This window comes from Cherax quadricarinatus, chromosome 73 (assembly GCF_038502225.1).
Source record: "Cherax quadricarinatus isolate ZL_2023a chromosome 73, ASM3850222v1, whole genome shotgun sequence".
NCBI lineage: Eukaryota > Metazoa > Arthropoda > Malacostraca > Decapoda > Parastacidae > Cherax > Cherax quadricarinatus.
Window position 1 is genome coordinate 22,953,283 of NC_091364.1, and position 27,420 is coordinate 22,980,702.

Consider the following 27,420-nt stretch of genomic DNA (forward strand, 5'->3'; position numbering starts at 1 on the left):
CTGACCACACACAATCCAACATACGAGCCACAGCCTGGCTGATCAGGCATGCTGCTCAGTTAAAACTTTGGTGAACTATAAATGTACCTTCAGTAGGAGAAACAGCATGTGCTTACTGCTTGTCTGCTGCAACCAGCACAATAACAATTTATTGACTCTTAGTAAATTAAGACTTAATAACCATAACCATAATCACTGTGACTTACTTCCACTAAGTAAATTTGGTTCTTTTCCCCGGTAAGTGATCTACAAGTTAGTTAACACCCAGGTACTTATTACTGCTAGCTCAACATGGACAATTAACCCATAAATGGTCTAAATGTATTACCTGGAGTTTACCTGGAAAGAGTTCCGGGGGTCAACGCCCCCGCGGCCCGGTCTGAGACCAGGCCTCCTGGTGGATCAGAGCCTGATCAACCAGGCTGTTGCTGCTGGCTGCACGCATATACCTTTTTTCAACATTTGATAGTATGTAAAAAAAGTAGACCATCTTTTTTTTTTTTTTTACATTTGAAAACGTGTAAAAAAGTTTGATCTACTTTTTTTTGGTTATATTTGAAAATATGTAAAAAAAATGTAGATCTACTTTTGGAGCACTACGCATGTGAACGTAGATCTGCTTGGACCGTTTACAGGTTAACATGAGGAGACTGTACTAACAAGCAGAGTCACTGCAGGATCAAACCCAGCTGGTTTTCAAACTGCAGGTCTTCTTCAGTCAAACACAGAGGAGGCAGCAGAAGCAGTAGATATGTAAAGGCAATATAATCAGTCCATCACCCTGGAAGGCAGTTTTGATGTGGTCAGTCCCTGACCCTGGAGAAAAGTTCTGCTGCATAGTTTGGAACAATATTGCTGAACATAGTCTGCAACATTGTTCAAGTCATTATGTGGGTAAAAAGTCTTGAAATAAAGATGCCTAACTGTTGCACATGTCTTACTTCCCATATAAACTTTCTTAGTATGAAGGAGAGTCAAGCACGTGCTCCCATGAGTTAAGTACAAACAATAATGGTGCATCACCTCACCACAAGCAACAAGTTACGAACTCATGTTCACCTAAAGACTGCTATTTTAAAGAGTATGGAAAGCCACTTTCTTTTAAATCCAAGGTATAATTACATTTAGTTGGGGTGAATGTCAGGTACTAAAGTGTTGGCAGACAATGTATATCAAGAGTCAGTGTCTCAGCATTCACCTCAACTCACTGGTATCAGTTTTATCAAAAAACAAATATATTTTACAAGTTAGACATGTACTTACTGACTCGCCTATCATGTAGGGGGATGTTGATAGTACTTTACTGTTGTTTTCTATGTAGATCTACCCACTAGCATGCAACACTCACCCACTACCACGCAACACTCACCCACTACCACGCAACACTCACCCACTACCACGCAACACTCACCCGCTAGCATGCAACACTCGCCCACTAGCACACAACGCTCACGCACTAGCATGCAACACTCACGCACTAGCATGCAACACTCACCCACTAGCACACAACACTCACCCACTAGCACACAACACTCACTAGCACGCAACACTCACCCACTAGCATGCAACATTCACCCACTTGCATGCAACACTCACCCACTAGCACATAACACTCACCCACCACCACCCAACACACCCACTACCACGCAACACTCACCCACGACCACACAACACTCACCCACTAGCCTGCAACACTCACCCACTAGCACGCAACCCTCGCCCACTAGCACACAATGCTCACCCACTAGCATGCAACACTCACCCACTAGCACACAACACTCACCCACTAGCATACAACACTCACCCACTAGCACGCAACCCTCACCTACTAGCATGCAACGCTCGCCCACTAGAACACAACCCTCGCCCACTACCATGCAACACTCACCTACTACCACACAACACTCACCCACTAGCATGCAACACTCACCCACTAGCACGCAACACTTACCCACTAGCACCCACTAACATGCAACACTCGCCCACTAGCACACAACCCTCGCTCACTACCACACAACTCACCTACTACCACACAACACTCACCCACTACCACGCAACACTCACCCACTACCACACAACACTCACCCACTACCACACAACACTCACCCACTACCACACAACACTCACCCACTATCACGCAACACTCACCCACTAGCATGCAACATTCACCCACTAGCATGCAACACTCACCCACTAGCATGCAACACTCACCCACTAGCATGCAACACTCACCCACTAGCACGGAATACTCACCCACTAGCACACAACACTCACCCACTACCACGCAACACTCACCCACTAGCACACAACACTCACCCACTAGCATGCAACACTCACCCACTAGCATGCAACACTCACCCACTAGCATGCAACACTCACCCACTAGCATGCAACACTCACCCACTAGCATGCAACACTCACCCACTAGCATGCAACACTCACCCACTAGCATGCAACACTCACCCACTAGCACAGAATACTCACCCATTAGCATGCAACACTCACCCACTAGCACACAACACTTACCCACTAGCATGCACCACTCACCCACTACCACACAACACTCACCCACTACCACACAACACTCACTCACTACCACACAACACTCACTCACTACCACACAACACTCACCCCACATCACTCACCCACTACCACACAACACTCACCCAGACCACTCGCCCACTAGCACACAACACTCACCCACTACCACACAACACTCACCCAGACCACTCATCCACTAACACACAACACTCACCCCACACCACTCACCCACTACCACAACACTCACCCCACACCACTCACCCACTACCACACAACACTCACCTACTACCACACAACACTCACCCACTAGCACAACACTCACCCACTAACACATCACTCACCCACTAACACATCACTCACCCTCTACCACACAACACTCAACCACTACCACACAACACTCAACCACTACCACACAACACTCACCCACTAGCACAACACTCACCCACTAACACATCACTCACCCACTAACACATCACTCACCCTCTACCACACAACACTCAACCACTACCACACAACACTCAACCACTACCACACAACACTCACCCACTAACACATCACTCACCCACTAACACATCACTCACCCACTAACACATCATTTGCCCTCTACCACACAACACTCAACCACTATCACACAAAACTCACCCACTAACACATCACTCACCCACTAACACATAACTCATCCTCTACCACACAACACTCACCCACTACCACACAACACTCACCTACTACCACACAACACTCAACCACTAACACATCACTCACCCTCTACCACACAACACTCAACCACTACTGCACAACACTCACCCACTACCACAACACTCACCCACTAACACATCACTCACCCACTAACACATCACTCACCCTCTACCACACAACACTCAACCACTACCACACAACACTCACCCACTATCACAACACTCACCCACTAACACATCACTCACCCACTAACACATCACTCACCCACTAACACATCACTCACCTTCTACCACACAACACTCAACCACTACCACACAACACTCACCCACTATAACACAACACTCACCCATTGCTTTGTTAGCTTCTTGCAATGCTTGCTTGCCCTTCTGCAGTACCAGCACTGTACTCCAGGGTTGTGTTTGCACATCTTGTTCTAAGGTGTTGAGTGGAGTGTTGTACTCCATCTCTGTCATAGGGTCATGCAGTGACGACACTACCTGAACACAAAAAAGATGAAGATTTTATTTCTTTGCAAATGTTATACAGTGGACCCCTGGTTTATGATCAGCTCCCAATGCGACCAATTATGTAAGTGTATTTATGTAAGTGCATTTGTATGTGTATGTTTGGGGGTCTGAAATGGACTAATCTAACTCACAATATTCCTTATGGGAACAAATTCGGTCAGTACTGGCACCTGAACATACTTCTGGAATGAAATAATATCGTAAACCGGGGATCCACTGTAATGCATAATTACAATTTTGATTTGTTCCATACAAAGAAAGCCACTATCATGCTGGGGCATTTCAGCCAGACTAAACCTAATGCTTATAGACATATACAGAAAGGTAAATTTTAATTATACACTGTTTTCCTTATTACAACAGAGGTACCTAGTGGTTTACAGTAATTAAATTTATACTCGAGATGAAGTAAATATTAAAATTACAGTATCACAATTTAGCACAATTTACAATAACAAGATTGAAACAATTTTAGGTTTGAAATAATGCTTCATTAATTGAGCAAACATAAATTATTTAGGATTTTTTTGAGTTCCTGGTAGGTGCTAAAGTACAGTAGGGCCCCACTTATATGGCAGGTTAGGTTCCAGTCTACCGCCGTAAAGCGGAAAACACCATAAAGTGGAACACCCTTTTTTTCCCCTTATAAATGGATACAAACACTAGATAACAAGTTTACACTAACATATATTATGTTAGCAATAGAACCAGGCATCAAAAAACAATAAAAAAGTACAATACACACATAGTGCACTCATTACTTACCTTAAAATATTTATAGTCTTAATCTAGGGTGAGACAAGTAGTATTTATTGTAAGAAATCAAGTGTGGTATGTATGGTAGTCAGCCAGGCTACCATACCAGGCCACCCCACCTACACATAATATTCTATTACATTTAAGCATCCCAGAGTGATAAACTGCATATACAGTTTACTCATTACTTACCTTAAAATATTTCTAGTCTTAATCTAGGGTGAGATGAGTAGTATTTATTGTAAGAAATCAAGTGTGGTATGTATGGTAGTCAGCCAGGCAACCATACCAGGCCACCCCACCCACACATATATTCTATGATATGTAAGCATCCCAGAGCGATAAAATGCATATACAGTTCACTCATTACTTACCTTAAAATATTTCTAGTCTTAATGTAGGGTCAGGGGTGAGTAAACGAGATAAAACGAATAAATGAGAGAGAGAGAATGAGTACATGAGAGAGGACAGGCGCAGAGTTATGTAAACAAACCAGGTGAAGGTAAGTTTTGTAAACAAAGTGCACACATCTGGTTTGTGTACAAGTTACATTGTATACAAGTTGTCTCTACATTGGTACCGTAGAATAAATAAAGAAGAGCACTCCCGTTCTCATGAAACACCATTTTTAGAAGCAATGAAGCTCTGAGTGAAGGCAATGGAAATAAGTCACTCTGTCTGACTTTTTTGGGTTATCCTAGGTTCTCTACACATATGCTGTTATGTATGATAATCTATGTAACTGTATTTGTGTATACCTGAATAAACTTACATATATACGAAAGGAATAATTTTCTACAGTTACCCCCAGTAACACATTTTCTCTTATGGTAGATTAGAGAAAATGTTATTGTTGCCATCACTTGTACAAGTTATCTGGCTACGACATCTCATATTTATGTTTATTTATTTTACTGTGGGGTGTATTTATCACATTTATATGTTATGCATCATGTTTATTAAATAATTTTGAAAAAATATCATAGATGTGTATATTAACGTAATATACGACATTTAAATGAGACTCGGTGATTATTATTATCATTACTAATATGACATCTTGAGATATAAGACACTGATTTTAATGTGTACCTACATGCCAGCACAGTATGTAAGTTTATTTAGGTACAGGTATACATAAGTATAATTATCAGAGTATATATAAAATATGAAATAACTTTTAAAAACACTTGAAATTTTGGAGTTTCCAGACATAATGGAGACTTAGTGCTTACAGATCTCACGGAGAATGTAAACAAACAGGGTGGGGTGCGGTGACCGTATTAGAAAGTCAGGTGGGGGGAGCCATTTAGCGAGTTTTGGTTATAATTTGATATGACCGTATTAGTGGAACACCGTAAAGCAAAATGCCGTAAACCAGGGCCCTGCTGTATAGTGATTGTTTGGTTAATTTTGGGAGAGGAAGTGATTTCTAAGTAGGATCCTTAACTCTTAAACGGTTCAAAAGTATATATACGTTTTTTTCAACATCTAAAAGTATGTAAAAAAATGTAGATCATCTTCTTGTTTTGTTTAATATATTTATAGATGGGGTTGTAAGAGAAGTAAATGCTAGGGTCTTGGCAAGAGGCGTGGAGTTAAAAGATAAAGAATCACACAAAGTGGGAGTTGTCACAGTTGCTCTTTGCTGATGACACTGTGCTCTTGGGAGATTCTGAAGAGAAGTTGCAGAGATTGGTGGATGATTTTGGTAGGGTGTGCAAAAGAAGAAAATTGAAAGTGAATACAGGAAAGAGTAAAATTATGAGGATAACAAAAAGATTAGGTGATGAAAGAGTGGATATCAGATTGGAGGGAGAGAGTATGGAGGAGGTGAATGTATTCAGATATTTGGGAGTGGACGTGTCAGCGGATGGGTCTATGAAAGATGAGGTGAATCATAGAATTGATGAGGGGAAAAGGGTGAGTGGTGCACTTAGGAGTCTGTGGAGACAAAGAACTTTGTCCTTGGAGGCAAAGAGGGGAATGTATGAGAGTATAGTTTTACCAACGCTCTTATATGGGTGTGAAGCATGGGTGATGAATGTTGCAGTGAGGAGAAGGCTGGAGGCAGTGGAGATGTCATGTCTGAGAGCAATGTGTGGTGTGAATATAATGCAGAGAATTCGTAGTTTGGAAGTTAGGAGGAGGTGCGGGATTACCAAAACTGTTGTCCAGAGGGCTGAGGAAGGGTTGTTGAGGTGGTTCGGACATGTGGAGAGAATGGAGCGAAACAGAATAACATCAAGAGTGTATCAGTCTGTAGTGGAAGGAAGGCGGGGCAGGGGTCGGCCTAGGAAAGGTTGGAGGGAGGGGGTAAAGGAGGTTTTGTGTGCGAGGGGCTTGGACTTCCAGCAGGCATGCGTGAGCGTGTTTGATAGGAGTGAATGGAGACAAATGGTTTTTAATACTTGACGTGCTGTTGGAGTGTGAGCAAAGTAACATTTATGAAGGGGATCAGGGAAACCGGCAGGCCGGACTTGAGTCCTGGAGATGGGAAGTACAGTGCCTGCACTCTGAAGGAGGGGTGTTAATGTTGCAATTTAAAAACTGTAGTGTAAAGCACCCTTCTGGCAAGACAGTGATGGAGTGAATGATGGTGAAAGTTTTTCTTTTTCGGGCCACCCTGCCTTGGTGGGAATCGGCCAGTGTGATAAAAAAAAAAAAAATTGAAAATGTGTAAAAAAACTTTTATCTACATTTTTTTTTGTTATATTTGAAAATATGTAAAAAAAAGTAGATCTACTTTTGGAGCACTATGAATTTGAACGTCAATCTGTTTGGACCGTTTAAGGGTTAAATTGATTTGCAGGCAGGGGCCCTTTAGTACGTTCTGGTAATGAACTCCAGATCTTCGGACCCTTTACATGCATAGCATTTTTGCATAGGGAGAGATGGACATGAGGGATGTCAAGAGTGTTTTATGCCTTGTGTTATGCCTGTGTGTTCTGTTGTAGTTATCAAGGAGGAGTTTGAGAGGAAGGTTTATAATGAAGTACAGTGGACCCCCGCATACCGTTGGCATCACATAACGATTAATCCGCATACCGCTTGCTTTAATCGCAAAAATTTTGCCTCGCATACCGCTTAAAAACCCACTCACCGATTTTCGTCCGAGACGCGTCCAATGTGCGCCCTCAGCCAGCCTCACATGTGCCGCCAGTGGCATTGTTTACCAGCCAGCCTCCGCGGTAACATCCAAGCATACAATCGGAATATTTCGTATTATTACAGTGTTTTCGGTGCTTTTTCTGGAAAATAAGTGACCATGGGCCCCAAGAAAGCTTCTAGTGCCAACCCTACAGCAATAAGGGTGAGAATTACAATAGAGATGAAGAAAAAGATCATTGATAAGTATGAAAGTGGAGTGCGTGTCTCCGAGCTGGCCAGGTTGTATAATAAACCCCAATCAACAATCGCTACTATTGGTGGTACAGCTGCTGCTGCACTGTCAGCTGCTGCTGCTGCTGTAGCATCATCTGCTGCTGCTGCTGTAGCATCGTCTGCTGCTGCTGTAGCATCGTCTGCTGCTGCTGTAGCACTGTCAGCTGCTGCTGCTGCTGTAGCATCGTCTGCTGTCTGTAGCATCGTCTGCTGCTGCTGTAGCATCGTCTGCTGCTGCTGTAGCATCGTCTGCTGCTGCTGTAGCATCGTCTGCTGCTGCTGTAGCATCGTCTGCTGCTGCTGTAGCATCGTCTGCTGCTGCTGTAGCATCGTCTGCTGCTGCTGCTGCTGTAGCATCGTCTGCTGCTGCTGTAGCATCGTCTGCTGCTGCTGCTGCTGCTGTAGCATCGTCTGCTGCTGCTGCTTCTGCTGTAGCATCGTCTGCTGCTGCTGTAACATCGTCTGTTGCTGCTGTAGCATCATCTGCTGCTGCTGTAGCATCGTCTGTTGCTGCTGTACCACCGTCAGCTGCTGCTGCTGCTGTAGCACCGTGGTTGGTGTGGCTTATTGAGAATACCAAGAAACAATTAACCCCAGAGGATTTGCCACCCAGGATAACCCAAAAAAGTCAGTGTCATCGAAGACTGTCTAACTTATTTCCATTGGGGTCCTTAATCTTGTCTCCCAGGATGCAACCCACACAAGTCGACTAACACCCAGGTGAACAGGGAAAAATGCCTGGAACTAGTGCTCATATTGGTGAATTTAAAGCCAGCAAAGGTTGGTTTGAGAGATTTAAGAATCGTAGTGGCATACACAGTGTGATAAGGCCTGTTCTGGAAGAAAATGCCAAACAGGACCTACAGTACTCAGGAGGAAAAGGCACTCCCAGGACACAGTCTCATCAGTCATTGCTGCATCTTCAATAAAGGTAAGTGTCATTTATTCTTCATTTAGTAGACTAGTACATGCACAATATATACTGTGCATGTACTACTCTACTATTGTGCATGTATCCTTCTCTTTGTGTGTAGAAAAATGTATATTTCATGTGGTAAATTTTTTTTTTTCATACTTTTGGGTGTCTTGCACGGATTAATTTGATTTCCATTATTTCTTATGGGGAAAATTCATTCGCATACCGATTATTTCGCATAACAATGAGCCCTCTTGCACGGATTAAAATCGTTATGCGGGGGTCCACTGTATATGTACAATGCTCTGTGTATGTAGTAGGCACAATAATATGTGTGGATGTTTTGTATATTAAGCAAATTTAAGCTCTTAAATACCAATGGAGTGTGTTGCCTGGTGCAGGAGTTGGTAATCAAACTCACTGGATAAGTACAGGTCAGCCACACAAGTAGTTAGGTCTAAGGGAGGGATCCCAGTCATATGTAGCATCTTGCCTAGAAAGGGAGTGGGCAATGAATGGATGTCTAGGGCAATTGGTATAAATTGCTGGCTAGACAGGTACTGCAAGGAACTTGCAATCCCATCCATTGATAACTGGGACCTATTCTTTGGCAAATGTGATATGTATGCAAGGGATGGGGGTTCATCTCTCTGGGGATGGAGTGGTTGCATTAGCCAATTCAGTTGAGAGGGTAATTGATGACTTGTCTAGGAATTTAAACTGATAGATTATAGAGGTATGGGTGTTTGTGGGAAACAATCAGGCTGCAGCATTAGGGTTAAAAACAGCAGTTATTACCGGGATACCTCAGGGATATGTTCAAAGACAATATTCAAAATAAAGTTGCTAGTAATGGCAAATCAATTGATCAACAAACAAAGAGAGATAGTAGAGGGCAACGAGTGACTAGCTACCTTAAGGTTTACTATGCAAATAGTAGGAGTCTAAGAAATAAGATAGATGAGCTAAGATTACTTGCAAGTGTAGGTAATATAGATATTATTGCTATAACAGAGACCTGGTTCAACCTGAAAGATAGAGAAATGCCTTCTGAATGCAACGTACAGGGTTATAAACTATTCCACACTGACAGGGTCAACAGGAAGGGTGGTGGAGTGGTGATGTATGTCAGAGAAAATTTAAATTGTTGTCTTAGACATGATATAAGATTAGAAGCATCAAGCACAGAATCTGTTTGGCTACAGTTTCCTGAGGGACGTGACAAATTAATTTTGGGTGTGATTTATAGGCCCCCAAACCTTGATAGGGAGTGCAGTAAGCTGTTATGGGACGAAATTCATAAGGCATCTAGATATGAAAATGTTGTGAAAATGGGAGATTTTAACTTTAGACAAATTGATTGGAACAATATGACAGGAAATCTTGAGTCTAGTGACTTTCTTGATACAGTTCAGGATTGCTTTTTAGAACAGGCTGTGACAGAACCAACTAGAGAAAACAATCTGCTTGACTTGGTTCTTGCCAACAAAGATTCACTAATTAATAATCTTGAGGTTAATGATGAGCTTGGGGAAAGCGATCACAAATCACTTAGTTTCAATATATCATGGAATTACCCAAATAACTGCAATCAAATCTCTGTCCCAGATTTTCGCTGGGTCAACTTCATGGGACTGAAAAATTACCTGGGTAAGCTAAGTTGTGATGTCCTGACTGTGGGTCAGGTAGGTGATCTTGGTTGCCAATATGACATTTTTCAGAGCATAGTTCTAGCTGCCCAGACAACTTTGTTCTGACTAGGGAAATTAGATCTAACAAAAATGATCCCAAATGGATGAACAATAGATTAAAACATCTCACTGGTCAAAAGTGAGGCATATATAGGCATGTCAAAAGAGGGGATGGGCAGTTAAGAAATCAATATATTCAATTAAAGAGAGAAATAAAGAAAGGAATAAGAAAAGCAAAAAGGGATTATGAGGCTAAAGTTGCAAGGGATTCAAAGACTAACCCAAAAGGGTTCTTTCAGGTATACAGAAGTAAGATTAGGGACAAGATTGGCCCACTAAAGAGTAACTCTGGTCAGATCACTGACAGTGATAAGGATATGTGTGAAATTCTCAATACCTACTTCCTCTCAGTTTTCACCCAGGAAAATACTAGCGATATTCCTGAAATAATAGATTATGTAGAACAGGATAATAAACTATGCACGATTGCAGTAACTAGTGACATGGTCCTCAGACAAACAGAGAAACTAAAACCTAACAAATCCCCAGGCCCTGATGAACTGTTTGCAAGGGTGTTAAAGGAATGTAAAGAGGAACTTAGCATACCTTTGGCTAATCTTTTTAACATATCACTACAAACTGGCATAGTGCCAGATAAGTGGAAAATGGCAAATGTAATACCTATTTACAAGGCAGGTGACAGGTCCTTGGCTTCGAACTATAGACAAATAAGCCTTATCCCCATAGTGAGAAAATTTATGGAATCAATAATTGCCGAAGCAATTCATAGCCATCTTGATAGGCACAGATTGATTAATGAATCTCAACACGGTTTTACAAAGGGGCATTCCTGTCTTACGAATTTACTAACTTTTTTCACTAAGGTGTTCAAGGAGGTAGATCATGGTAATGAATATGATATTGTGTATATGGACTTCAGTAAGGCTTTCGATAGAGTTCCACACCAGAGGATATTGAGGAAACTTAAGGCACACGGAATAGGAAGAGAAATTTTTTCCCGGGTAGAGGCATGGCTGACAAATAGGCAGCAGAGAGTTTGCATAAATGGGGAGAAGTCAGAATGGGGGCACGTCACAAGTGGTGTTCCTCAGGGGTCAGTGTTGGGCCCATTGTTGTTCACAATTTACATAAACGACATAGATGAGGGAATAAATAGCGACATAAGCAAATTTGCTGATGACACCAAAATAGGCCGTCCAATTCATTCTAATGAGGACAATGGAGCACTGCAGGATGATTTGAATAGACTGATGCAATGGTCAGAGAAATGGCAGATGCAGTTTAACATTGACAAATGCAAAGTTCTAAATGCTGGACAGTTAAATAACCATGCCACATATAAACTAAATAATGTAGATCTTAATACTACTGATTGTGAAAAGGATTTAGGAGTTCTGGGTAGCAGTAATCTAAAACCAAGACAACAGTGCATTAGTGTTTGCAATAAAGCTAACAGAATTCTTGGCTTCATATCTAGAAGTATAAATAATAGAAGTCCTCAGGTTCTTCTTCAACTCTATATATCCTTGGTTAGGCCTCATTTAGACTATGCTGCTCAGTTCTGGTCACTGTATTACAGAATGGATATAAATGCTCTGGAAAACGTACAGAGGAGGATGACAAAGATAATCCCATGTATCAGAAATCTTCCCTATGAGGATAGACTGAGGGCCATGAATCTGCATTTCCTCAAAAGGCGTAGAATTAGGGGGGGATATGATCGAGGTGTATAAATGGAAAACAGGAATAAAAAATGTGGATGTAAATAGCATGCCGAAAATTTCCAGCCAAGACAGGACTCGCAGCAATGGTTTCAAGTTGGAAAAATTCAGTTTCAGGAAGGATACAGGAAAGCACTGATTTGTTAATAGAGTCGTGGATGAGTGGAACAAACTCACGAGTACAGTTATTCAGCCTAAAACATTGTGTAGTTTTAAAAATAGGTTAGATAAATATGTGAGTGGGTGCGGGTGGGTGTGAGTTGGACCTGATTAGTTTGTGCTGCTGGGTCTGGTGCTGTGCTCCATCCTTGAGTGGAGGTGACCAGACTGGGTGGGTCATCGGGCTAATCCAGGATGGGGGGGGGTCATTGGGGACATGGACTTGTTCTGCATGGGTCAGTAGGTCTGTTGCAGTGTTCCTTCTTTTTTATGTTCTTATGTTCTTAACCCCAGGCACAAATACCATAGGTGAGGTACAAGTAGATGAGAGAGTGGTAAATATCAAGAAGTGCCATTCGGGGTACATAGTACCGTATCTTAGAAAAGAAGCCTACTGTTCTGGAGACTTTCTTGCATATATGTTGTATGTGGAAGGGAACACTACTTAGTCTTACATTTCCTACACTAACTTAAAAAAAAAAATTCTTAGAGAACATTAACCCTTTGACTGTTTTGGTCGTATATATACATCTTACGAGCCAGTGTTTCGAATGTATATACTATACTCAATAATTCTAGCAGCTTCAAATCAAGCAGGAGAAAGCTGGTAGGCCCAAATGTGAGAGAATGGGTCTGTATGGTCAGTGTGCACCATATAAAAAAAATCCTGCAGCACGCAGTGCATAATGAGAAAAAAAAAACTCCAACCGTTTCTTTGGATTAAAACACCGACTTTGAGGTGTATTTTCGTATAGTATTTATGGTTGCATTCTCGTTTTCATGGTCTCATGTGACAGAATGGAAAACATATTACAGAAACAGAGATGATTTTGATTAGTTTCACAATGAAAACGATCTTGAAATTGAGCTCAAAGTAGCACAAATGTTTAATTTTTACCAATGTTCAAGAGTAAGCAAATCACACCACATGTCCAATACACTTCAACTGGGAAGTCTAATATTCTTTCACTAGTGCACTGATATTATTTATACCATTTTTACAATAATGCAGTAGTCCGCTTAACAGTAAATCTTCTATTTTTTGTATGAATAAAAAATCAAAATAGAAAGCTATAGTAATATAAGAGGGGCCTAGAGACGTAACTAATGAACAGAAGATATATTATTTAGTGCCAAGAATGCCTACATTGTTTATCCTGGATCCTATTTTGAAATTGGCATCTTTTTTAATTTGCATGAAATTGGCCAAATTGCCAATTTCTGATCACTTTATTGGGTAGTTCAAATCAGTAAATGGGCAGTTTCTTGTGCTCAACTGATAGAAAAAATGAAGTTCTAAAGAAACAGCTATGAGTTTGGTCAACTGGAACAATGGAATTGGCCAAAAATAAGGCTCAAAGTCAGCGAAATCGCCGATGCGTGTATGCCATCGAGACCGCTAACTTCGTGGGAGCATAATTCCATGAGTTTTTGACCAAATTTTGTACTTTTGGTGTCATTACCATCGGGAAAAGATTCTCTATCATTTCATAAGAAAAACATTTTTTTTTTCCAAAAATTTTTCGACATAGAATGACAGTTTCAGAAAGGGGCTTGCGACAGTCAAAAGGTTAATGTACTTTGTTGGTCTTAAACCAGTCCTAAAACTGCGTAGTAAATATCAGACAAGTAAAAATTAAGAAACATGAAAATGCAAAAAAGTATGCATACCTTATACCTTATTATAGAGTAAATTAGAGAAAATTTTAAATCTTATTTGGCATCTTACATGTTAGTAAATAATCCAACAATACTATCAGCCAGAGTGCCAGGCACTTAACAGGTCTTGGCACCACACTTCTGAGAGAACAGTAGTAACACCACTGTTATGTTAGAACAGTAGTAACACCACTGTTATGTTAGAACAGTAGTAACACCACTGTTATGTTAGAACAGTAGTAACACCACTTATGACAGTAGTAACATCACACTAGTATGATAGAACAGTACTAATAAAACACTAGTATGATAGAACAGTACTAATAAAACACTAGTATGATAGAACAGTACTAATAAAACACTAGTATGATAGAACAGTACTAATAAAACACTAGTATGATAGAACAGTACTAATAAAACACTAGTATGATAGAACAGTACTAATAAAACACTAGTATGATAGAACAGTACCAACATCACACTAGTATGATAGAACGTTAGTAACAGCAAACTAGTATGACAGAACAGTAGTAACATCAAACAAGTATGACAGAACAGTAGTAACATCAAACAAGTATGACAGAACAGTAGTAACATCAAACGAGTATGATAGAACAGTAGTAACATCAAACAAGTATGACAGAACAGTAGTAACATCAAACAAGTATGACAGAATAGTAGTAACATCAAACGAGTATGATAGAACAGTAGTAACATCAAACGAGTATGAGAGAACAGTAGTAACATCAAACGAGTATGATAGAACAGTAGTAACATCAAACGAGTATGAGAGAACAGTAGTAACATCAAACGAGTATGACAGAACAGTAGTAACATCAAATGAGTATGATAGAACAGTAGTAACATCAAACGAGTATGATAGAACAGTAGTAACATCAAATGAGTATGATAGAACAGTAGTAACATCAAACGAGTATGATAGAACAGTAGTAACATCAAACGAGTATGATAGAATGGTAGTAACATCAAACTCGTATGATAGAACAGTAGTAACATCAAACTAGTATGACAGAACAGTAGTAACATCAAACTAGTAGGAAAGAACAGTAGTAACATCAAACTAGTATGACAGAACAGTAGTAACATCAAACTAGTATGACAGAACAGTAGTAACATCAAACGAGTATGATAGAACAGTAGTAACATCAAACAAGTATGATAGAACAGTAGTAACATCAAACGAGTATAATAGAAGTAGTAACATCAAACAAGTATGATAGAACATTAGTAACATCAAGCTAGTATGATAGAACAGTAGTAACATCAAACGAGTATGATAGAGCAGTGTAACATCAAGCTAGTATGACAGAACATTAGTAACATCAAGGTAGTATGACAGAACAGTAGTAACATCAAACTCGTATGATAGAACAGTAGTAACATCACACTAGTATGAGACACCTTCAAACAACACCATACTATGTACAGGACACCCACAAAATGTGGGAAATTTGTGACGGGAATGTCCAACACTACACTGGTTATAGTGGACAACTTTAACACAGACAGCACTAAACAACACTATACATTGGTTATATTGGACCACTTCAACATTGACAGCACTAAACCCTTTACACTGGCTATACAAGACCACTCTAAGAATTTCTTTCAACAAACCGGCAGTATCCCACCTAGGCAGGGTGGCCCAAAAAGAAAAACAAAAGTTTCTCTTTTTAACTTTAGTAATGTATACAGCATTGTTTACAAGTGCAGTGAATGATAATACCAGCAATCTTAGAGCTACAAATGTCACATTACAATAAAGCAGCAGCTTTCTGACTTACCAGAGAGCTCTAATTGCTACCCAAACTACACCAACAGATGTGAATGGCTTTCTTAATGAGCATATATAAATAAGGTGTTCTAACCTGCTTCCTTGTCTCAAGATCAAAGGTTCCATTAATGGTGACAAGGTAGCGGTTGGCTCGTTCCAGCCTTACAACGCTCTTTAGTCCCATTGCATGACATATACTGACAGCATTTGTACTCCAGGCAGTTGTGAAGTTCAACCTGTGGGTGGAAAGCATTGTGATACTCTAATGTATGGCAATATATACCCCTTCTCCTGTATAAATAACTAAATTTAAAAAGAAAAACTTTTGTTATTTTTTAGGAATAACGGGAAAAGTTGGTAGATGGATCTACAACTTCCTGATGAGTAGAACACAAGAGTAATAGTCAACTGAGTAAAGTCCCAGGCAGCCACGGTAAAAAGCTCTGTTCCACTAGGCACAATACTTGTTCCCATTCTATTACTCATCCATTTCTGACATAGACAAAGATGTAAGCCACACCTCCGTGTCTTCCTTTGCATATGACACCCGGATTACCATGGCAGTGACCTCCAACAAAGACACCGCAAGACTCCAAGCAGACATCAACCAAATCTTCGAATGGGCCACTCATAACAATATGAAGTTCAACGAGGAGAAATTTCAACTACTACTCAGATATGAGAAACGTGAAGAAATTAAAAATGTGTCGGGGTATACAACAAATCCTAACCATACAATAGAGCAGAAAAGTAATGTGAAGGACCTAGAAGTGATAATGTCAGAGGATCTCGCCTTCAAAGACTACAACAATCTACAGTATCTACCTCATCTGCTAGGAAAATGATAGGATAGATAATGAGAACCTTCAAAACTAAGGATGCCAAGCTCATGATGATTCTCTTCAAATCTCTTGCACTCTCTAGGCTGGAATACTGCTGTACACTAACGGCCCCCATCAAGGCTGGTGACATTGCAGACCTGGAGTGTACGAAAAACTTTCACAACACACACGAGTACGATAAGGCACCTAAACTACTGGGAACGGTTGAAGGTCCTTGATTTGTATTCCCTCAAATGCAGGCGAGAGAGATACATAATAATATACACTTGGAAGGTCCTGAAGGGATTGGTACCAAACCTGCACACGAAAATCACTCTCTATGAAAGCAAAAGACTCGGCAGGAGATGCAACATTCCCCCGATGAAAAGCAGGGGTGCCACGAGTACAATGAGAGACAACACAATAAATGTCTGGGGCCCAAGACTGTTCAATTGCCTCCCAGCACACATAAGGAGGATTACCAATAGACCCCTGGCTGTCTTCAAGAAGGCACTGGACAGGCACCTAAAGTCAGTACCTGACCAACCGGGTTGTGGTTCGTGTGTCAGCTTGCATGTGGCCAGCAGTAACAGCCTGGTTGATCAGACCCTGATCCACCATGAGGCCTGATCTCAGACCAGGCCACGGGGGCATTGACCCCTGAAATCCTCTCCAGGTAATCTCCAGGTAAAACCCTGGGATGTGGCCAGTTCCTTGAAAAAATATATTCAGTATACCTTCCATATGATGATCTAACTGGTGATGACAGTTGTGACAGACTTCAAAATGACTGTTTTCTGTTACTAAACAATGATCTACTTTGTACAGAAGGAACTTGATCCATTGTTTCCATAGTGATTGATCCAGCAGATTTTGTTAAGTATTACTGAAGTCCATTATATGGGGTCCAATATAGCCTATCCTCACTTGACAATGGAGTTACAGTCCTATGACCACATCGGTAAATGAATTCATCGCTAAGTGAGGAGCATACTATAATAGTAGTGGGTTTGTGTCAACCATCTTTGATATTGTTCTAATGTCACCTTTGCACCATTTATGACATTTCTAGTATAGTTTTAAATGTTTTTACAGTAGTTTACTGTATATTGAAATAAACAGAGTAGAGGAAATCAGCTCTAATATACATTATTTAGGTAAGCATACTGGTCAGAGAGCCCATTTTAAGTCCAAGTCGTCGGTAAACAAGTACATTGCTAAGTAAGGAGATGCTGTATATTAGGACAGAATGAGAGAGGTGGAGTGATACTCACTATCCTCACACTATGATACACTCACCATCCTCACACTATGATACACTCACCATCCTCACACTATGATACACTCACCATCCTCACACTATGAAACACACACCATCCTCACACTATGATACACACACCATCCTCACACTATGATACACTCACCATCCTCACACTATGATACACTCACCATCCTCACACTATGATACACTCACCATCCTCACACTATGATACACTCACCATCCTCACACTATGATACACACACCATCCTCACACTATGATACACTCACCATCCTCACACTATGATACACTCACCATCCTCACACTATGATACACTCACCATCCTCACACTATGATACACACACCATCCTCACACTATGATACACACACCATCCTCACACTATGATACACTCACCATCCTCACACTATGATACACTCACCATCCTCACACTATGATACACTCACCATCCTCACACTATGATACACTCACTATCCTCACACTATGATACACTCACCATCCTCACACTATGATACACTCACCATCCTCACACTATGATACACACACCATCCTCACACTATGATACACTCACCATCCTCACACTATGATACACTCAATATCCTCACACTATGATACACTCACCATCCTCACACTATGATACACTCACCATCCTCACACTATGATACACTCACCATCCTCACACTATGATACACTCACTATCCTCACACTATGATACACTCACCATCCTCACACTATGATACACTCACTATCCTCACACTATGATACACTCACCATCCTCACACTATGATACACTCACCATCCTCACACTATGATACACTCACCATCCTCACACTATGATACACTCACCATCCTCACACTATGATACACTCACCATCCTCACACTATGATACACCCACCATCCTCACACTATGATGCACTCACCATCCTCACACTATGATACACTCACTATCCTCACACTATGATACACTCACCATCCTCACACTATGATACACTCACCATTCTCACACTTTGATGCACACACCATCCTCACACTATGATACACTCACCATCCTCACACTATGATACACTCACCATTCTCACACTATGATACACACACCATCCTCACACTATGATGCACTCACCATCCTCACACTATGATACACTCACTATCCTCACACTATGATGCACTCACTATCCTCACACTATGATACACTCACTATCCTCACACTATGATACACTCACTATCCTCACACTATGATACACTCACCATCCTCACACTATGATACACTCACCATCCTCACACTATGATACACTCACCATCCTCACACTATGATACACACACCATCCTCACACTATGATACACACACCATCCTCACACTATGATACACTCACTATCCTCACACTATGATACACCATCCTCACACTATGACACACTCACCATCCTCACACTATGATACACTCACTATCCTCACACTATGATACACCATCCTCACACTATGACACACTCACCATCCTCACACTATGATACACTCACCATCCTCACACTATGATACACTCACTATCCTCACACTATGATACACTCACTATCCTCACACTATGATACACAATCCTCACACTATGACACACTCACCATCCTCACACTATGATACACTCACCATCATCACATTATGATACACTCACCATCCTCACACTATGATGCACTCACCATCCTCACACTATGATACACTCACTATCCTCACACTATGATACACTCACTATCCTCACACTATGATACACCATCCTCAAACTGATACACTCACCATCCTCACACTATGATACACTCTCCATCCTCACACTATGATACACTCACCATCCTCACACTATGATACACTCTCCATCCTCACACTATGATACACTCACCATCCTCACACTATGATACACTCACCATCCTCACACTATGATACACTCACCATCCTCACACTATGATACACTCTCCATCCTCACACTATGATACACTCACCATCCTCACACTATGATACACTCACCATCCTCACACTATGATACACTCACCATCCTCACACCATGATACACTCACCATCCTCACACTATGATACACTCACTAGCCTCACACCATGATACACTCTCCATCCTCACACTATGATACACTCACTACCCTCACACTATGATACACTCACCATCCTCACACTATGATACACTCTCCATCCTCACACTATGATACACTCACCATCCTCATACTATGATACACTCACCATCCTCACACCATGATACACTCACCATCCTCACACTACACCTGATACACTCACCATCCTCACACTATGATACACTCACCATCCTCACACTATGATACACTCACCATCCTCACACTATGATACACTCTCCATCCTCACACTATGATACACTCACTATCCTCACACTATGATGCACTCACCATCCTCACACTGATACACTCACCATCCTCACACTATGATACACTCTCCATCCTCACACTATGATACACTCACTATCCTCACACTATGATACACTCTCCATCCTCACACTATGATACACTCACTATCCTCACACTATGATACACTCTCCATCCTCACACTATGATACACTCACTATCCTCACACTATGATACACTCACTATCCTCACACTATGATACACTCACTATCCTCACACTATGATACACTCACCATCCTCACACTATGATACACTCACCATCCTCACACTATGATACACACACCATCCTCACACTATGATACACACACCATCCTCACACTATGATACACTCACTATCCTCACACTATGATACACCATCCTCACACTATGACACACTCACCATCCTCACACTATGATACACTCACTATCCTCACACTATGATACACCATCCTCACACTATGACACACTCACCATCCTCACACTATGATACACTCACCATCCTCACACTATGATACACTCACTATCCTCACACTATGATACACTCACTATCCTCACACTATGATACACAATCCTCACACTATGACACACTCACCATCCTCACACTATGATACACTCACCATCATCACATTATGATACACTCACCATCCTCACACTATGATGCACTCACCATCCTCACACTATGATACACTCACTATCCTCACACTATGATACACTCACTATCCTCACACTATGATACACCATCCTCACACTATGATACACTCACCATCCTCACACTATGATACACTCTCCATCCTCACACTATGATACACTCACCATCCTCACACTATGATACACTCTCCATCCTCACACTATGATACACTCACCATCCTCACACTATGATACACTCACCATCCTCACACTATGATACACTCACCATCCTCACACTATGATACACTCTCCATCCTCACACTATGATACACTCACCATCCTCACACTATGATACACTCACCATCCTCACACTATGATACACTCACCATCCTCACACCATGATACACTCACCATCCTCACACTATGATACACTCACTAGCCTCACACCATGATACACTCTCCATCCTCACACTATGATACACTCACTACCCTCACACTATGATACACTCACCATCCTCACACTATGATACACTCTCCATCCTCACACTATGATACACTCACCATCCTCACACTATGATACACTCACCATCCTCACACCATGATACACTCACCATCCTCACACTATGATACACTCACCATCCTCACACTATGATACACTCACCATCCTCACACTATGATACACTCACCATCCTCACACTATGATACACTCTCCATCCTCACACTATGATACACTCACTATCCTCACACTATGATGCACTCACCATCCTCACACTGATACACTCACCATCCTCACACTATGATACACTCTCCATCCTCACACTATGATACACTCACTATCCTCACACTATGATACACTCTCCATCCTCACACTATGATACACTCACTATCCTCACACTATGATACACTCTCCATCCTCACACTATGATACACTCACTATCCTCACACTATGATACACTCACTATCCTCACACCATGATACACTCACTAACCTCACACCATGATACACTCTCCATCCTCAAACTATGATACACTCACTATCCTCACACTATGATACACTCACCATCCTCACACTATGATACACTCACCATCCTCACACTATGATACACTCACCATCCTCACACTATGATACACTCACCATCCTCACACTATGATACACTCACTATCCTCACACTATGATGCACTCACCATCCTCACACTATGATACACTCACCATCCTCACACTATGATACACCATCCTCACACCATGATACACACACCATCCTCACACTATGATACACTCACCATCCTCACACTATGATACACTCTCCATCCTCACACTATGATACACTCACTATCCTCACACTATGATACACTCACCATCCTGACACTATGATACACACACCATCCTCACACTATGATACACTCACCATCCTCACACTATGATACACTCACCATCCTCACACTATGATACACTCACCATCCTCACACTATGATGCACTCACCATCCTCACACTATGATACACTCACTATCCTCACACTATGATACACTCACCATCCTCACACTATGATACACTCACCATCCTCACACTATGATACACTCAACATCCTCACACTATGATACACTCACCATCCTCACACTATGATACACTCTCCATCCTCACACTATGATACACTCACTAGCCTCACACCATGATACACTCACCATCCTCACACTATGATACACTCACCATCCTCACACTATGATACACTCACCATCCTCACACTATGATACATTCACCATCCTCACACTATGATACACTCACCATCCTCACACTATGATACTCACCATCCTCACACTATGATACACTCACCATCCTCACACTATGATACACTCACCATCCTCACACTATGATACACTCACCATCCTCACACTATGATACACTCACCATCCTCACACTATGATACACTCACCATCCTCACACTATGATACACTCACTATCCTCACACTATGATACACTCACTATCCTCACACTATGATACACAATCCTCACACTATGACACACTCACCATCCTCACACTATGATACACTCACCATCCTCACACTATGATACACTCACCATCCTCACACTATGATACACTCACCATCCTCACACTATGATACACTCACCATCCTCACACCATGATACACTCACCATCCTCACACTATGATACACTCACCATCCTCACACTATGATACACTCTCCATCCTCACACTATGAGACACTCACCATCCTCACACTATGATACACTCTCCATCCTCACACTATGATACACTCACTAGCCTCACACCATGATACACTCTCCATCCTCACACTATGATACACTCACTACCCTCACACTATGATACACTCACCATCCTCACACTATGATACACTCTCCATCCTCACACTATGATACACTCACTAGCCTCACACTATGATACACTCTCCATCCTCACACTATGATACACTCACCATCCTCACACTATGATACACTCACCATCCTCACACTATGATACACTCTCCATCCTCACACTATGATACACTCTCCATCCTCACACTATGATACACTCACTACCCTCACACTATGATACACTCGCCATTCATTTGGTGATAGTTTGAGGTTGCAACATGCTTGATGTTCTCTTCCACAAACATCAACATTATTGTTAGGTAAGACACATATGCAACAGTTAGACAACTTTATTCCGAAACGTTTCGCCTACACAGTAGGCTACTTCAGTCGAATACAGAAAGTAGGCAGGAACAGTAGAGATGTGAAGACGATGTAATCAGTCCATCACCCTTAAAGTCGTAGAATTTGAGGTTGTCAGTCCCTCGGCCTGGAGAAGTTCAGTTCCATAGTCAGGAACTATCTGAAGATCAAGCGACAGTGCGGAGACTTAAATACTGTCGGAAGGAGAGGTGCAGGGTAGTAGTAGTAGTAGTAGTAGTAGTAGTAGTAGTAGTGAGAGGCAACTGAGAGGTCATGTCCCTCTCAGATCCAACCCTTCTCACTTGAAAAGCTTGTCCAAGGTGTTTTCTGTACCAAGATGCCACGTGTTGCAGTGTCTGACAAGATGAACATCAAAATGGTATACAATACCGACAGGTTGTTAGGTAAGACACATATGCAACAGTTAGACAACTTTATTCCGAAACGTTTCGCCTACACAGTAGGCTTTTTCAGTCGAATACAGAAAGTAGGCAGGAACAGTAGAGATGTGAAGACGATGTAATCAGTCCATCACCCTTAAAGTCGTAGAATTTGAGGTTGTCAGTCCCTCGGCCTGGAGAAGTTCAGTTCCATAGTCAGGAACTATCTGAAGATCAAGCGACAGTGCGGAGACTAGAAAACACCTTGGACAAGCTTTTCAAGTGAGAAGGGTTGGATCTGAGAGGGACATGACCTCTCAGTTGCCTCTCACTACTACTACTACTACTACTACTACTACTACCCTGCACCTCTCCTTCCGACAGTATTTAAGTCTCCGCACTGTCGCTTGATCTTCAGATAGTTCCTGACTATGGAACTGAACTTCTCCAGGCCGAGGGACTGACAACCTCAAATTCTACGACTTTAAGGGTGATGGACTGATTACATCGTCTTCACATCTCTACTGTTCCTGCCTACTTTCTGTATTCGACTGAAGAAGCCTACTGTGTAGGCGAAACGTTTCGGAATAAAGTTGTCTAACTGTTGCATATGTGTCTTACCTAACAACCTGTCGGTATTGTATACCATTTTGATGTTCATCAACATTATTAACAATGATATTAACCTCTTATTAAATGACATACATAATTCTAATAATAATTGCCTTAATTACACTGGTAGTCAGGCTAAGACACTACTCATTGCCAACAATAACATAACAGTATTCAATTACAATGTCGGATCATTAAGCAAACACTATGATGACCTCCAAGCACTACTCAGTTCTCAAATGTTATTATGCCTATCATTACTCTCACTGAAACATGGCTAAAATATGATGTTACAAACATCTATGCCATACCTGGCTACACGGCCATACACAATTGTAGGCCAGATCAATTAGGAGGTGGCACAGCTATATACTACTCTGATGAACTTCAATGTATAAACTCTACTTGCACTAGGGGTGAATATGGTGAATACAAGTCTCCCTCAACATTCGCATTTTCAACTTTCGCGGGCTTCACACATTCGTGAATTCCCAACCGTTAAATACCCAACTGCCAAATTCCCAGCTGCCAAATCATATTTAAGTTTCCCACCACCTGCGAGTCCCTACTACCCTCCCTCTGACCCCCGCACCTGGCAGCCAGCCCTCCCACCACTGTGTGGTGAGTGTTTTGTTTGTTCATTATTTGCTATTAAACTACAGTATAAATAATGTAAACCCATCCATGACTGCATATTAGAATGGCTATTCGGACAGGTAATGGACGGTGACATCATGTGTTTACTCTTGAACACAGCAAAGAATCAAACATTTCTGCTACTGCTAATAATAATAATAATAATAATAATAATAATAATAATGGTTGTTTAATATATTTATAGATGGGGTTGTAAGAGAAGTAAATGCGAGGGTCTTGGCAAGAGGCGTGGAGTTAAAAGATAAAGAATCACACACAAAGTGGGAGTTGTCACAGCTGCTCTTTGCTGATGACACTGTGCTCTTGGGAGATTCTGAAGAGAAGTTGCAGAGATTGGTGGATGAATTTGGTAGGGTGTGCAAAAGAAGAAAATTAAAGGTGAATACAGGAAAGAGTAAGGTTATGAGGATAACAAAAAGATTAGGTGATGAAAGATTGAATATCAGATTGGAGGGAGAGAGTATGGAGGAGGTGAACGTATTCAGATATTTGGGAGTGGACGTGTCAGCGGATGGGTCTATGAAAGATGAGGTGAATCATAGAATTGATGAGGGAAAAAGAGTGAGTGGTGCACTTAGGAGTCTGTGGAGACAAAGAACTTTGTCCTTGGAGGCAAAGAGGGGAATGTATGAGAGTATAGTTTTACCAACGCTCTTATATGGGTGTGAAGCGTGGGTGATGAATGTTGCAGCGAGGAGAAGGCTGGAGGCAGTGGAGATGTCATGTCTGAGGGCAATGTGTGGTGTGAATATAATGCAGAGAATTCGTAGTTTGGAAGTTAGGAGGAGGTGCGGGATTACCAAAACTGTTGTCCAGAGGGCTGAGGAAGGGTTGTTGAGGTGGTTCGGACATGTAGAGAGAATGGAGCGAAACAGAATGACTTCAAGAGTGTATCAGTCTGTAGTGGAAGGAAGGCGGGGTAGGGGTCGGCCTAGGAAGGGTTGGAGGGAGGGGGTAAAGGAGGTTTTGTGTGCGAGGGGCTTGGACTTCCAGCAGGCATGCGTGAGCGTGTTTGATAGGAGTGAATGGAGACAAATGGTTTTTAATACTTGACGTGCTGTTGGAGTGTGAGCAAAGTAACATTTATGAAGGGATTCAGGGAAACCGGCAGGCCGGACTTGAGTCCTGGAGATGGGAAGTACAGTGCCTGCACTCTGAAGGAGGGGTGTTAATGTTGCAATTTAAAAACTGTAGTGTAAAGCACCCTTCTGGCAAGACAGTGATGGAGTGAATGATGGTGAAAGTTTTTCTTTTTCGGGCCACCCTGCCTTGGTGGGAATCGGCCAGTGTGATAATAAAAAAAAAAAAAATAAATAAATAATAAATAATTAATAATTAATAATAAATAATAATTAATAATAATAATTAATAATAATTAATAATAATAATAATAATAATAATAATAATAATAATAATAATAATAATAATACGATAGAATTGAAGGAAATTGTACAGAAATACGAGGGTTGAAGCAGTGGTGGAAGAAGTGGTTGAGGCATCGTCAGTCAGTGTGACTTTGTTTATGCTGGAGTGAGCATTAGTTTCCACGCTCTTCCAAACATTTCACAATACAGTGGACCCCCGACATTCGATGGCATCGACATTCGATAAATCCGACATTCGATGCATTTTAACGCAAAAATTTTGCCTCGACATTCGATGGAAAACCCGATATTCGATACGATTCGTACGAGACGTGTCCATGTGTGGCCTGAACTGCCCCGTGTGTGCCAGTGTTTACCAGCCAGCCAGTGTGCGCGCATCTAAGGATACATTCGGTACATTCCATATTATCCATATTATCAGTGTTTTTGGTGCTTGTTTCTGCAAAATAAATCACCATGGGCCCCAAGAAAGCTTCTAGTGCCAACCCTGTGGTAAAAAGGGTGAGAATTAGTATGGAAATTAAGAAAGATTTTGAAGGGTTTGGGGCTAACCCTGAGAAGCCTATGCCAGTTGTGGACTCCATTGTGCCTACTTCAAAAATTAAGGAAATGTGTGCAAAGTGGGTGAACTGCAAACCTTTATGGATGAAAATCACCCTAACACAGCTATTGCAAGCCGTGCTTGTGACTATTACAATGACAA

General features: G+C 41.4%; 1 protein-coding gene across 1 annotated transcript in view; it reads right to left on the bottom strand.

The window, feature by feature from the left end:
• Pfas (phosphoribosylformylglycinamidine synthase) overlaps positions 1-27,420 on the bottom strand; it is a 295,039-nt gene that overhangs the window by 209,168 nt on the left and 58,451 nt on the right. Inside the window, exons 4-5 of the mRNA XM_070100647.1 lie at positions 15,961-16,102; positions 3,584-3,734 (exon numbers count right to left, since the gene is read on the bottom strand). Of these exons, the coding sequence (XP_069956748.1) occupies positions 3,584-3,734; positions 15,961-16,102 (293 nt within the window). The remainder of the gene's footprint in view (positions 1-3,583; positions 3,735-15,960; positions 16,103-27,420) is intronic.